This window comes from Silurus aristotelis, assembly GCF_946808225.1.
Source record: "Silurus aristotelis genome assembly, chromosome: 21".
Classification (NCBI taxonomy): domain Eukaryota; kingdom Metazoa; phylum Chordata; class Actinopteri; order Siluriformes; family Siluridae; genus Silurus; species Silurus aristotelis.
The window spans coordinates 12,402,032-12,417,630 of NC_139594.1; the positions used below are offsets into that span (position 1 = coordinate 12,402,032).

Genomic DNA, 15,599 nt, shown 5'->3' on the forward strand with positions numbered 1-15,599 from the left:
GCATGCTTCCCTTCACCAGACGTCTGCGGTGAAGCAGGCATTCTGCCGGACAGCCCATATGAGACATCCATCATTGCAAGGCCATCAGAGTGGGAAGAGCAGCTCTAGAAGCAGTGCTGCATGGAGTACCAGGCAAATACAGACTGGGCTACACAACTTTATTTGAAGGTTGAAAGGATCCTTCTGGTATAGTGCAGGCTGTATTTTACACTAATTAAACGTTTCCTGAGGTTTAAGTTAAATGCATTTTTCTTCTCTAGTTTCGTTTTGCTTTTCTTTAGGTGCTGAGGGAAATATTTCATTTGGTTCTTTGATTGTAATTTCAGGTTGCTTTTTTAATTTGCTGTTTTGTGATATAATTTCAGAAGTCTATCAGAAGTATTTTAATTCCATCTATAGATGAGATTGGCATGCTAAGTTGCATGTGCTCTTTATATAACTCTAGATTCACTATATTAGTATGTTGTCTGGGTAGTTATTAACATGTTCATATGTGGTTTGAGGGAAATGTTTAAATTGTTATCCCTTAAAAAGTAACTTGAGCAATTTATTAGTGTTTGAGAAAATCCTAATTTGTTAAAGAATGGTGTGAAATGCATCAACTCTTGTTGTATTTAGGCTACACAGTACAACAATACTTTAAATATAGTTGGAGTTAAAATGTTTATTAACAGGCGTGTCTGTAGTATCTGTCATCAAGATGTTAGTAGCAGATACCTCAAGTGCTGTGAGTGGTGAGATGGGGCCTCCATTGATCTTACTTGTTTGTCAGGATGGAAATCTGGAAAAAGGCCTAAACAACAACTTTGTTATGTTCCTCAAACCATTTCTAAGCAATTTAAGCAGTGTGACAAGAAGCATGATTTTGCTGAATGAGGTCATTGCCATTAGGGTGTACTGATGACATGTACTTGGTTAGCAACAATGTTTAGGTAAGTGTTTCAGGTCAAGATACACAAAAATACCAGTACTTAAGGATTCCCAGCAGAGCACTGCCCCAAGCATTACACTACTTCAGTCAATTTGCTTTTGTCCCATGGTGCATCCATTGCACTTCTGCAGGAAAGCAGGCAACAAAACAACACGCATGTTCCTGGCCATCCACATGAGGAGAAAAACCTGATTCCACCTTCTTCCATTGCTCAATGGTCCATTTCTGATGCTCACATGCTTGGGCTTTTGGTAGTAGACAACTGCATAGCTGCAACTGCATAGCCCACAGCATCCTGTAACATAATGTTATGGCACCTTTCTATCAGCATTAACTTTTGCAGCTATTTGTAGCTCATTTGTGGATTTAAACCAGACAGACGAGCCACAGGTTCACAGGTTGTACTTCCTTGGACCACATTTGGTAGATGCTAACCAACCCATCAAGAAATAGCGAATGAGACCTGCTGTTTTAAAGTTGCTCTGACCCTGTCGTCTAGCCATCACAATTTGTCCCTGGTCAAAGTCAATCAGATCCTTAAACTTGCACATTTTTCAAAACATCAAATATAAAAAGTGAATATATCCTTAATATAATGTTTATCTATTTGAAGCAAGCATTTTCTAGCACAACATGTGTAAAGAGCACCATCTAGAGTGGAGGAAAGGGTAAAAATAGAAGCAGCCAAACATTCCTGGAATATTGCAAAGTCAATCTAGTGTAATAACAATAAAACTAGCACTGACTACCCGTTCTCTCTGTTTGTCTACCCCTACTCTTTGTTTCTCCCCTCGTTATTAGTTTCTCTTTCTGTTTCTCTTGCTTTTCTATTTTTTTGTTTCTGTATTTATCTGTCTGTTTTGCTCTTACAGACGCTCTCTTTTTTCCACTTATGTTTGCAGAGTATGATTCGACTGCTCAGATCAGTCGCTCTGCGTGTGTACTTCAGCACATTTTATCGCATTTCATCTTTGTTAACTGCGAAACAATGTGGTATAAAGACAGTTTTTGCAGTCTTTGAGTGCTTTATAGAAAAAAAATGCCTAAATCTACAATGATCTGGCATTAAAACGTGAAATTCTTTTAAAGATAAAAAACTATGCTGACTTTCCATTATAGCAGTTAAATCAAATATTACATCATTCATATTTTCTTTTTCTGAATTTTATTAGTCACAGTGTAAAGCAGACATTACAAGATTAATCTACAAGCAAGTTTAATGGCTACTGTGATATTACTGTACATTAAATTTATACTAATTAATAGAATTAATTACATGGGAGGTTCAAATCTTTAAACACCTGGACCACACACCTGTTGCTGCATGCGCATGAAAATACATACCTAATGCTTGTGTTTAATGGATTTTAGTTACCATGCAATGTGTATAATTACACTAATCGCATGGCAACAGATGGTCTTTTCATCACACTGCTTTGATTTGGCTGATAGCTGAATTAATTTGTGAATGATTGTTAATCAGATCAAACTGGAAGTTTAAAAGGGAATCTTGTGGGTGTTTTCTATTATTGGATGCATGCTTTTTGGCTGTGGAGATAACACACTGCATCAGACTGTAGACAGGGTTATTTATGTTCTACAGCACATGACAAGTGATGTAAAGTTCTCTGTATATGAGGTGGTGCCCTGGGTGCATTTCAGTGCCTGTTCTTTCTCTGTAGCAAATATTCTGTAAAAAGAAACAAACTGGCAGTAATGTTTTTGCATAATTGCAGATGAAAGGTTAATGGTGGATAATGATAAATGTATTTCTTCAAGTGAATCAGGCTTGAGTCATCCTGTGGCTTTGCAATTTCTCTATGGATTTTTTTTTATTTAAATAAAAAAACCCTAACCCTAAACCTATGGTAACAGAGGTCTGGCAGAGATTTTGACTCTTCGTTAGTTTCCATTATTGTCAGAGATTCATGATGGGTGACATTCATGAAGGTTTCAGCTCCAGTGTCTTTGAGCCCACATGTCTTTGTTTTATTTCAACACCCCAATCAGTGGCAGTCATCACTTGAATGCTGCTGAGAACATGAAGGGCTGTTTTATATTATACACTCATCATTATTTAGCGGTAGGCTGTCACCATGGCGATGTGAAAAGCACAGAAGTAATAACTGATTGAAAAACATTAGTGCTGTATTACATCTAGCATCAAAACTGGCCAATGCTAAGGCTATGGCTTTTAAGAATGTAATTTTATACATATCTTTTCCCCTTTATATTGCTAATAATGTACATGCAAAACAGGGACAAATAAAATACAATAAAAAGGGAGGGACACATCTATAATACAATACAAGAAAGAAGATTTGTACACATATAAATACACAGTACACCACATAAATGTACAAATGTAAAACACAAGTGGAGCACTAGAACAATATAACTACACAAGAAAGCATAAAATCAACCCAAATGTATGTATGCAGTAATCATGTATGTTTTTATGTAAATGCATAGATTTTGTAGTCAATTCTTCAAATGATGTAACAAAAGGGACCGTTTACCGGATTTCATCTTTATTCACACGATCGTTGTAGTAAAGTGTATGAAGTTGTCTTCCCCTATAGAGGGCAATAGATGCAAAATATAATAGATACCTTTGCAAAATGATGCATGCATATATCAGTTGATACCAATTTCCATAGATAAGAAAATTACCTTTCTAAATGACTTATTTTCACTTCATTATTACTTTAACATCGCCTTTTGGTTTAAATAAAGCCTGAAATTATTCCAAAAAATATTTAGCTATATACAGTATATGTTAAGGGTGAGTAATGGGAATGTGGGGAAAACAAACACATAAAGACATAAGCTTTCATTAGTGTCTTTTCTGTACAGAAAGGTCAAATGTGGTTCAATTATCTTTATTTAGCAAAGATGAAACTAATCTTCCAATTACACCTCTGCTTTTGCTTTGTCTTTACTTTGGTCAAACACACACACACACACACACACACACACACACACACACACACACACACACACACACACACACACACACACACACATATATATATATATATATATATATATGTGTGTGTGTGTGTGTGTGTGTGTGTGTGTGTGTGTGTGTGTGTGTGTGTGTGTGTGTGTGTGTGTGTGTGTGTGTGAATTAAATATAATTAAATCATCCTAATTCATAACCTGGGATACAGAGAAATTTGATGCTAGAACCAAGCATGAGTTCACATTTAAAGGATTACAGGTATCATGTCGGCACACCTTCTGTGCTGACACATAATCCGCTGTAATGAACAAAACGCAGTGTTTATCTCATAAACCCACATTTCCTCTTCCTGTATTAAGTATCCCTCGCAGCAAAATGGTCTTGTGTGTGGCATGTAGACAATGCAATAATGTACATGCAGTCCCAAAGAGCAGTTAACCTGATTGAGAAATGACCAGAGGCATTCAGAGTTGAGATTTGTGATTTTATAATGCAGACTCATTTACAGTTGAGCCCATATCTATATTATATCTCAACTCAAATTAAAAATGTACTAATGTGCAACTATATTGATGGGTTTCAAATGTAAATAACATAAATTACTGCAAATTAATATAAAGATTATGCTGTCATTTCCACACTACACTATTACTAAACGATTGATCAGAGCCGTCCAATGGCAGGAACTGTAAATGGTTTTGAAATACAGAGGATTTATGAATAGTACTACTTACTGTGTCTTCCAAAACAATTTATTTACTTTTACCACCATGCACTGACACAAATAGACCTTTCTGACTTGGCTGAGAAAGGTTACTCAGAGCTTCCTGGAGCTGTGACAGGAAAGATTAGAAATATGGTAGCACTTGGCTCAATGAAGTTCTGGTCTGGCCTAATGCCTAGTAATAGTTAAAGATTATAGTATGATTAATTATGCATCATTACTGTAATTGTTACCACACTCTTAAATCACTTTTTAGCCCACACCTGCTGATAGGAGAATTCCAATTTGTCTCTTCAGAGGTCAAGCTTACTAGCCATACCAGACATATTTAGGATAAGATACGACATCAAGTTCATATGCTTAAAATGCCTTCTTAAATACTTTCTTTTAACTGCAAAAGTAAAGATTGAAATGTGTCCATTTGGATGAAAGAGCATCAATATCAAAAGCAAAAATCTGTAGTTTTTCAGAATGGAAAAAGAAAAAAGTATTAAGCCTTAGAAATGTATATATTTGAAATTAAATTATATGTAGCAACTTTTTTTGCGTGCCTGTAACGTAACATGCCAGTTGATAATCAGTATTTTAAGATCTAGGGAAATTTGGATAGTCTGGATGTACTGGCATGATCTACAGTGATGACAGAGGGAGTTTCAGTCTTCAAAAATATTCTCTCTGTGTGTGGCTTCAGCCTGATCTCTAAGAGATAACTGCACTTGTTACATGAGACACTGGAATGGAAAAATGTTGATGTTACTGATAACTGAAAAACAGGCATTTTTATTTGCAATGCGTAACTAAATGAGTGTCACAGTATATGAAAAAAGTCCAATGAAAGTACTTGATATCTGTATTGTCAGCTCCAGATGATTGAAGAGATATATACTGCATTTGTATGTACATACAGTCATCATAAACAATTTTGGTTTAGTATAACATTCAAAAGTGTTACTGATTTTATGAAAACAGGTTGTTCTGTTTTATTCTCTCTAGAGGAGACTATGGTGCTGGTATGATTAGACAAATTGAAAGCCAGACCATGCTAATTGCACCCATGATGAAAGCTCTGATTTGTGAATAGCTTGGACTGATCTGTGAATAGCTTGCATTCTCTGTCTCTGCATAAGAGATTATTACAACGGAGACAAGAACTGAAAGCAGTTATAAATAATACAGGCCTAAAGGCTGTCTTTCAATGAACATTTGCAGCTATTTAACTAAAAGGCTTGCTCAAAATACATCCATTATACTCTAACAATAAAGGTCTAGAAAGAAAACAGGCAAGAACATATTATCAAATCTGTTCTTATGTAGGTTTATTTAACTTGGATCAAACTCTGGAACAAGACAGTAATTCTGAGCTACATTGACTGCATTGGCAGCACATAAGTGTAAATTCTTTTCATTCTTTTTCAGCAACCATTTTATCCCTGTCAGGGTCACAGTAGATCCTGGGAAAACTGCACAAGATATAGAAATATATATCTTGTATGGAATGCCAATCCACCATACACCCACTCATTCACAACCTTCACACCTAGGGGCAACTTGTTGCCATGTCAACTCCTTCCTCGAGGTTTCTATCTTGCCACACAAATGAAATTATTTTTTTTGTATTAAGCAATTTCATCTTTAAAAGAAAGATTTCTATAGATGTATACATTGTTATTTGCAAGTTTATTCAGCTGATAAAATCAGGAGATCCTGTATTATTTACATAAATGTGTACTGACTTCTTCAACACCTTTGCCAGCTGTCATTAAACCTCCTTTAAAAATCTTAAATATATTTGTTCTTCTTAAACATATCTAGGTTAAGTAGTCAATTAGGCAAACAAGACTTTATATTCCACCTCACATTCTCATTTAAATTGTTTAATCTTCAACCAAAGTGTTACATGATCAGGGATTCATAATCATCAAAGATTATTGACACAAACCATGACAAAAAAAAAAACTTGATTTATTGCACCCAAAGCAAATATATTGGATACAAATATATTGGGAATGATAAATCTCATCAATGTATTAAAACAATTATGTAAATATATTTTGAAAGAACATTAAACATGACAGTGACATTGTAAATTGTTTTATGTCTTTACATGTAAGGCCTAAGTTCTCTAAAAAATTATAATATTTAGACAAATATATGATAAGGGATTGTTGTCTTAATATGAAACAGATGGGGGGAGATTAACACATGAACACAAGTTTCTAATAGAGAAAGTTTATTAAAGAAACACACACAAAGAATCAAGAGGTTTTCAAAAAAGATTTTTAAAATTTTCCCTGTACACCTCTGCTTTCACTTCATGTCTTTATTTGGAGGTGGTCTTCTGGGGTAAAGGCTTCATCTCGGACTCATTGTGTTGCCGTGTGTAACGCTTGCATGTGCATGATGCCACAAGATTGACCTTGTAGGAGCGTGTAGTGCCATCCTGACACAAGAGCTTAATACGCTGTGGACGTACATGCTCATTCACACACCTCCACTCAGACTCATCGCGCCTGGCCCAGTATCCTCCTCCAATCCAGTTGGGTAGCAGCTGAGTGGGTACACACTCTCCAGCACACACCAGCTCCTTCACTGCCTTCTGGCTGGTGCACTGGCCGTCTGATATGTATTTGGTGGAGCGTAACTCTTTGCAGCCCAACTGACTTTGCTCTGTGAAGAACAAGCAGTCATATTCATAAATACACTCACCTGTACACCTGCTCATTTTTGCAGTTATATGAACAATCACGCAGTAAAATGCATAAACACGTACAGAGACAGGTCAAGAGCTTCAGGTAATGTCCTCATCAAACATCAGAATGGGGAAAAAGTGTTATCTCTGTGGCTTAAACCGTGGCATGTGTTGCTTCGTGCACAACAGTATCTAGAATTTACAATTCAAACGCAGTGTGGAAAAATCTCCCATGTGCTAATCAGACTCCAAAGTAAAGAACAGAAGAGTACATATAATACACATTATGCACTACAGAATAATAGGTAAGGCATCATTAATTGGTGATTTACATGTCGTTGCTACATTACTATTTATACTATAAGTTTTAAATTGTCTTTACTAGTAGATAAATGTACCTTTTTTTTATTTCCATAGTAAAACAAGAATGTAAGACTGAAAATATTTAGCAAGATGAGACAAACACATATTCTTTAAGCAGATAGTCACCTGTTTGTGCCGCTCCATCTGCGTGCCTCCCACCACTGCGTGCCTCGTTTACAGACCCATTTGCCTGAGTTTCCAGGAGCGAGGAGGCCACGATTCCGTGCGACAGTTCAGTGCCACCATTCTGAACTCCTTGACAGCTCTTCAGCAAGGCCCAGAAGAAAATCATCAGCCAGTAACCACCCATGTTCAAGAGCATATGACACCAGTAGCCTTCCAGTGCTCAATGAGTCTCTCATTGCACGAGGTGATGTTACCTGTAGGTCATCTGGTTATATGGTTTTATACTCATCCCTCCCCGCCTTCAGCCAACAGCGCCTGCCTGGCAAATGTGGTTTTGAAAAAATGGGTGTGTGCTCGCATTGATGGTATACATGCTGAAAATGTGGTCATGCTCAAACTGGTAAACCTACACCATTCATATCTGAGCATATCCCTGGGGTTTTACTATTCACTTTTTTGTTGTCATCACCAAGACATGACAAAAAATTTTGAACAATAATAACGTCCTTTATGCACTAAAGTAATTATAACACTTTAGTTTTAAACAGTGGCGTTTCAATGATTTATTTAAAACTTTAGAAAACTTTATTAATTTAAAAATCTTTTAACAATCCATAAACAGATTAACCTTAAAGTCTATAATAATTTGCTTTTAAATACTAATTGTTTTACATGTTTGTATCAAATAAGGAAAGTGTGATGAAACGCTGGCAACTATAGTTCTCTGTATATTTGTGAAGCTAGTGAGGTATGGATTTTTTTTACACTGAATGGCTTACAAGGGTCTATACCCTCTTTATTTTAGACCCAAGGCTGATCAATTTCAGACAGGGAGGCTAAGATGGCAAGTGCAAATTAGTGAATTTGTTCTTGCAACCAGTTTTACAGCATCAGAGTAATTAGAAGATTTTTTTTTTCATCCAGCCAGATAATAAGTCTTTCAATTCATAGGACAGTAGTTCCAGACTTACCATTTCCACTCTTCTTTGTTGCTAGGTTTGGGTTTTCCCATGGTGATGACCAAAAGGGATTCTTCTGGAGCGATTTTATTCATTCAGGTCATCGTGGATTCTGAGACTATTGTGGAAACATTGAGCGCATGTCAGGAGAATTTACCCTGATGGGGAAGCGAGTACACACTGACACTTGTATACATATAAGCACACCTAGGGGCATTGGCATTGGAATAGCCAATCCATTTATCTGCATGCTCTGGGAGGTGGGAGGAAACTGGAGAACCCAGAGGAAAACACAGCAGAAACTCAGAAACAGTAACCCAAACTCAGGATCCAATCAGAGACATTGGCGCTATGAGGTGCGAGATGCTCTGCACCGTGCCTATTTTGTTGTGTTCATTTAAAATGTTTTAACAGGTGTCAATAATTGATTAAAAAAAAAAATTGTTCTTATGCTATTGTTATGAGATTTAGGTAAGAAAAAGAAGTCACAGTGCTACAATTAAACATTAAAATTCTTGAGTAAAAGACAAGAAGATTAGTAACACAGAGACAATGCAAAGTATAAATATGATATATTCAGACAATAAGCCCAGACTATAATTTTTATACTATATTAGTCACAGTACATGAAAGATTACACAGTAGATTGCACACACTCGGTGCACACTGAATAGTTATTCTTAGACTGTGTAAAGCTAGCAGTTTTTTTTTTTCAATATTTAAATGTGTATTGAATTGAAAGAATTGAATCTCTGTTATCTTGGTGAGTAAGTAGATCTGAATGTGTTGAACTTTGTTGAAGAATTTCTGCAGAATCAGATACCCTTTTTCATCCTTATTCCATATAAAACCACCCTTTAAAGCTCTAAATGCAGCAAAAAGTCTATAAAATAATATACACCAGGATTTAGTTACCTCTAAATTATTTAAACAAGTGTCTTTAATGAGCATGCCAAATAAATGTTTGACACAAATGGCAACACAAAGCGCCATGCTCTCTTTATTCTGCTGAAACTGTGCAACTTTCCATATGAAACAAGGTTCTATTTTTACTCTTTCCTCAGGCTGTTGCTTTCAATTCATCATACTTTAACACTGCTACACATCTCTGATTATAGTTAGATATAATATGGGCCTTTTGTGATTTTAGAGTGTGCATTCTTGTTTTGCTCATCTTGCTTTTTTTATCTATTACTTTAAAAATACAGAATTTAAAAAATGCATTATTTGAATTAAAAGAAAACACCCTTCTATTGATATTGTGCCTGTTTAGGTCTGTTTAGGTGTTCAAACTCCCTGAGGCTTAAAAGTAGAATATAAAAGCTATGCGATATGGGGTGGCATTTGCTAATTTCTTTATTTGAAAAGCAGATATTTGAGATAGTTCTTTTGTGCTCTGTGACTTTGACAAAAGTGAGAAGTGAAGACAGGAAGAGATAATCTCCCAAGAGAGACAGATGGTTTAGAGCACTGAGTTATGAACGTATTGACAACCAAAATGACAAGAGAACATTTCACAGACCCTCATTGGCCTACAGGGCAATCTGCTCTCTTGGGGTGAGATTAGATGAGGAACAAAGCATTCAGGTAAAGTTGTTCAGCATAATTCCTCAGAAGAAAGTGCCTTGGGATGCAATTGATAATACCAAACGTGTGAAAGTATGAGAAGTAAGTTCTGAGTTTTTCCATGCAACCTGCTGTTCTATTTAATTATTGTATTAATGCATTTTGTTGCATTTTTTAAACACATACCCTACTATTGTTCATAATTGTTATAAATTACAATAAGATTTTTCATGATTTAATTGCATTCACAAAGAACTGCCGAATTTAAGGGTTCTGAAAGGGTTATATGTGGCTGGTGATTAAGGTTTGGTGACTGAGGAGGCAACAGGAGTAAACTGTAATTGAAGTAAACTGAACTGACACATGAATTAGATAACCTTCATTAGATTCCTGTGTTTTTTAAGAATATATTTCAGTTAGTTCATTGTGACAGGGTACAATGATGTAAGATACAGTTGCTCAAAGAACGTGTAAGAAACAGAAATTACTTTTTACTGTTTGTCTCCAGCTGTAAAAAAGTTTTAACAAGACCACATATGTCACATTTAACATATATCTAATCCTGAGGCCTGTATAGCAGAAGATAAGTCTAGCTAATTTTCCAAGAAAGAGAGCTTAAAAGAGAGTTTAAAAGCAGAATATTTAGGACGTTTATAATGAAAATAGAAAATATGTTTTAGGCTGACAAGTATGAATATAGGATATTGTTCCATTTGTTGTTCAGGTTATAAAATCTATTTGCTGACTTAGTACTACAGCTCCAGCAGTGAAAAGTCCAAGAAGAAAGCCTGCATTTTTAAACCTCATGTCCACTGCAATATGAAAGAATACTGTAATAACAACTGTTATTGGAGATTTGGAGGAGAAAAGCTGCCCTCTGCTGTCTTCTACGCTACACTACCATAAAAACCTCAAACAGCCACTTAGAGTTAGCATTTAGTAGACCACCAAAAGTCTCCTGAAACCTTGACCTCAACAATGAGATGAATTCCACCATTAGTTATTGGATAAATCCATTTACTTGTACTGAAAAAGACTCTAGTGATGCTAATTAAATGTTCTTTAAATTCTCAAATAGGCCAAGCTCCTTGGTGCTTTTATTTGTGGAAATAATGAATAAATAAAAAAAAAAAAACAGTCCAAAATACATCTATTCAAAATACATTCCAAAATACATCCATAAAAGGGCATCAACGTTAACCATAAGCGTTTTAATTAAAATGCCTTTAAGAAAATGAAAACAATACGCTTTTGAACTAATTAAAAAATTTCAAATGGTATTGTACAGTCACTGTATCTATCACCCTGAAAGGCACTAAGAGGAACCCTTAAAGGTTTTGATTTATCATTTTTAAATTATTTAAAATATAATACATTCAGGAGGCTATAATTATTAAGAACTCAAACAAACCCTGAGAATCGTTTCTGGGTCTAATGTAGATTGTGGGGTTTTATGTCTCTTGGATGATCATCTCTTCCCCTGTCCTGGCAGCCAGGCATGGCCACTGCAACAGCATTTGAAGGCTCACAGTAGTTCTGGGAAAAAGAATGTGAGCGTTCAAGCTCCGCAAAACCCAAACAGAGACCCAGCAATGAGCTGCAAGTTCCCTCTATATCATCATATCCATTAGCTGAAAAAACAAAGTAATAGATGTAAGTGGACAGTTAAGAAAACAGTCACCGAAATGTAAACCATCCAATCTAATGCTATTCTATTAGAGACCATCTAATAATGTTGAATAACTTTGACCTAATATAGTCTGTCAGTGAATATTTTAAAGGATTATAAAAACAAATGGCTGTATGGCTTTTATAAAGTACATCTGTATGTCCTAAAATAGTCGATAAGTGACTACCATATGAGAAAAAAAAATGACTATGAGGTGTTAAGGTGCTCAGTGTCAAATTTAATCAAAGGGTAATCTAGAAAAAAGATCACACTTTTGTTGTAAATAGAATGGTCATATTTAGTACTTGGTTTTAAGGCAGGGATGTTATTGTCATGTAGGAAAAAGGGTAACATGGACATAAATCCTTACAAAATTAATTGCATGGCATCTGCTTAAACATGTTTCAGTTATTCTCAAATAACTTTGAAATTAATATGTTATGTCTTTGCTATTCCTAGGCTCACCAGTGCATTCTCAGACTAGCTATGCAGTAGATGTGTTTCCTACAATTCATACAACATTTCCCAGACACAATTGGAAAAGACATCATGGCATAAAGACATAGCAATATGTTACCATTTGCAGGGATTTCTCTCACTCTGGGACCTTCTTTACTTATGAAATCTTTCTGTTGCTGCAGGGCCTTGCACACTTTCTTGTGTGTGAACCAGTGCAGCCTCTGACAAGCCTGCCCACAGTAGACAACCTGGAAATGATCATACAAAAGATTTCACCACTATCTCACTAACACACTGAGTGTAAATTAGTAGACCTCAATTTTTTTACCCATATTTATTTACATCAACATAAGCCTATAAATGGCACAGACCGAAGACTAAATGACAGGAAGCAGAGCCTCTGTACCATTTTGCAGAACGAGCACTTCTTATCTGCGCCTCTCTCTCCGCATGTGGCACAAAGCTCGGCATCCATTAGAGCCATCTGACCTGTTAATGCCTGAGTAAGAGCTGAGAAGGCCATTGGAGAGCTCCCCTAGAAATAATAAACAGTTTGCCAGTTTCACACTTGGATATATTTGATTAAAGGAAGTTAAGTAAAGTAAGGAAAGTTTGCAATTTCAGTGTTTTTTTTCCTGTCTGTGAGGTAAATTGCAATTGCATTGAAAATTTCCCCCGAATGATTGCACCTTAACTGGAAAAACTGCATTTGCCTTGTAGGATGTAATGAAAGAAAAAGAGGCTAAACCTAAACAGTAGCTAAAACGAGTTTTTGTAAGAAAATTTGCAAGGACACTGGGACATACCATGCACCATCTTTACTTCTAGGTACTTTTTTCAATAACCTACAGTGTGCATGTGTTATAGGTTACACAAGGTAAAGACAATAAATAAATCAAAATCAATACCGTTTCACTAACAGTTTCGTCTGGAGCTATGTTTTGGATCAGCTGGTGCAACAGAGTCGCCTCACAGTAAGGAAACTTCCGGATACAGTCACGAATGAACTTCTCCTGGTACTGAGGAAAGCCATCACCATCTCGTCCTTTTAAAAGACTGGGAGGAAAAAAAATCACATACATCATCTGGAACTAACATATTAATAAGTGTGCTCATACTGAAGATGTAGTGTGGTGAAAGACTTCCATTTGCATTATTTTACGGTGCTTGACAATGAAATGACCTCTTGAGGAGAGTGTCTAGTTTGTCATCACGCTTCCTTAAGAAGGCCAGACACGTTTGTAGCACACAACTGATGTAGTGCATCTTCATCGCCAGCACCTCATTCATGTCCTGCTGCTTCACACACTGCTCACACAGCAAATCCAACACTCGGTAACACTTTTCTAGAGCTACAACGTCTACTAGCAGCGGGTTTTCTTTCACCATCATCACCATCTGACAAAGAGAGAGATTATTAAGAAAGGTGGGATGAAATAAGGGAGATGGAGGAGAGAATAAAAATAAATAGGAGCAAAAAAAAAGATGTCACAGTGAAATATTTCTCAATTTTGACCAAGCTGGCAAGTTTCCAGGAACTAGTCACATTTCACAATTTTACATTTATACGTTTTCTTTTGACTCATCAAAAAATATTTGTGTGAACAAGACATCTGAGACTAAGAGACCATGCTCCAATCAACATGAGATACAATTACACCATTTTCCATGAACCCTTATTATACATAAACTTCTTCTGTGATATTATTTATACATGCATAACTGCTTATTTATTCCATTCATTTGGGCAGCAGCACGATGCATAAAACAACGAAACTACAAGTCTCTTGAGTTTACAAAGAAAATATACAATCAGCCAAAAGTTTGAAAGCAGCACTAAAACATTAAATCTTACCATTTTAGGAAACAACCAATAAATAGAACACTCTATGTAACATAGAATAATCATGCACCTACTCTATATTGACATCTAAATTTGTTTTTCTTACATTTTAAAATGGTTTTATGTATATATGTATATATTTTTAATTAGTCCACAAGATTTTAATAAATAGATTATTAAACCTCATGAACTGTAAAAACATGACAGTGACATACAGTTGTCATTTCGCCTGGTGGGTTCTTTTTTCAACATTATCCCATACACCCTTGGTAAGGGAAGAAGGGCCATGTGATAAAAATGTTGAATAAGCTTACTGATATGCAACATACTAATACTGCACATAATCTTTTGGTCCAAAAGGATTTGGACACCTGAGTATTACACCGATGAGTTGGAAGCATGTATGCTGCAGCACCAGGATTACACCTCATTAGAACTAAGAAGCCTAGCTCAAATGTGTGTGCATGGTAAGGTCTATATAGACATTGTTTGCCAAGGTAGAAAAAATTAATTGGCCAGAAATATGCCATGACTTTAACCTCACTAAACACCTGTGGAATAAAATGAAATATTGACTGTGTGCCAGGCCGTCTCATATTACATCAGTGCACATATTTACTAAAGCTGGTTTAGAACGGCTGAAATTACATTAGCTTTTATGAAATAATTGGTTAATTAATTGTACTGTAGCTCATAGAAAACAATCCAATTATATTCTTAACATCTGTAGCTGTATGTGAAGTCCTGCGGTATCTTTAAAACGTACAGACCATGAGATCTGCAGAAACTATATAGATTTAAAAGCAATCCCTACCTTGACTGGGTTAAGGTTGGTGGTCATGATGATTTTTTGTAAAGGTCCTGCCAGTTTTGGAGGCAGCATGGGTTCTTTTTCTAAGCCCCGTGGTTTGGTGTAGTATTCTAATTTTGTCTTTGAGAAGAAGTTATTGATCACTGTCACACAGTCATGCTGGCCTGTCAATAAAGAAAAAATAGAAATAGCCACTCACTGGTTTTACATAATTGACATTTGTGAGCATTGTGTGATCATCTTGTGTGCTGTCTGTGAGCATTACTCACCAACAAAAGCTGCCATTTGTGCTGCGGTCCGACCCACAGAGTTGACCGGGTCTGTCTCTGCCCCAGCATCCAGCATCATGCATGTAATCTCAGCATTGCCTATGCATGAATTGTAGTTAATTAAAAACATTTATTTAGAATACAATTGAACCTAATATATGCAAATGTTTTATATTTAATCAGCCCTTTTTATTCAATTTCAAAAATGCCATTTGACTGAAATTC

The 15,599-nt window shown here is 36.0% G+C and overlaps 2 protein-coding genes across 5 annotated transcripts in view; both read right to left on the reverse strand.

Moving 5' to 3' along the window:
* Positions 1 to 6,883: 6,883 nt before the first annotated feature.
* sostdc1b (sclerostin domain containing 1b) lies at positions 6,884 to 9,182 on the reverse strand. Of its 2 annotated transcripts, XM_083523346.1 has the most exons (3): positions 8,770 to 9,182; positions 7,799 to 7,937; positions 6,884 to 7,287 (listed from the first exon to the last, which is right to left on the reverse strand). In XM_083523346.1, exons 1-3 carry the CDS (start codon positions 8,770 to 8,772, stop codon positions 6,941 to 6,943), a joined length of 489 nt encoding a protein of 162 aa, XP_083379472.1. In that variant the 5' UTR covers positions 8,773 to 9,182; the 3' UTR covers positions 6,884 to 6,940. The 2 variants fall into 2 exon arrangements, with proteins under 2 accessions (XP_083379472.1, XP_083379471.1); XM_083523345.1 differs by lacking the exon at positions 8,770 to 9,182 and having other exon boundaries at positions 7,799 to 8,319.
* Positions 9,183 to 11,379: 2,197 nt separating this feature from the next.
* Positions 11,380 to 15,599, reverse strand: part of LOC310716774 (ankyrin repeat and MYND domain-containing protein 2-like) — a 6,721-nt gene continuing 2,501 nt past the window's right edge. Inside the window, exons 4-10 of one of the 3 annotated variants that reach the window (XM_083524187.1) lie at positions 15,375 to 15,473; positions 15,109 to 15,269; positions 13,635 to 13,849; positions 13,360 to 13,507; positions 12,858 to 12,986; positions 12,570 to 12,699; positions 11,380 to 11,954 (exon numbers count right to left, since the gene is read on the reverse strand). In XM_083524187.1, the coding sequence (XP_083380313.1) occupies positions 11,755 to 11,954; positions 12,570 to 12,699; positions 12,858 to 12,986; positions 13,360 to 13,507; positions 13,635 to 13,849; positions 15,109 to 15,269; positions 15,375 to 15,473 (1,082 nt within the window). In that variant the 3' untranslated portion in view covers positions 11,380 to 11,754. Of the gene's footprint in view, positions 11,955 to 12,569; positions 12,700 to 12,822; positions 12,987 to 13,359; positions 13,508 to 13,634; positions 13,850 to 15,108; positions 15,270 to 15,374; positions 15,474 to 15,599 lie in introns of all 3 variants that reach the window. The other 2 variants (XM_083524188.1, XM_083524189.1) reach the window with 2 other exon arrangements.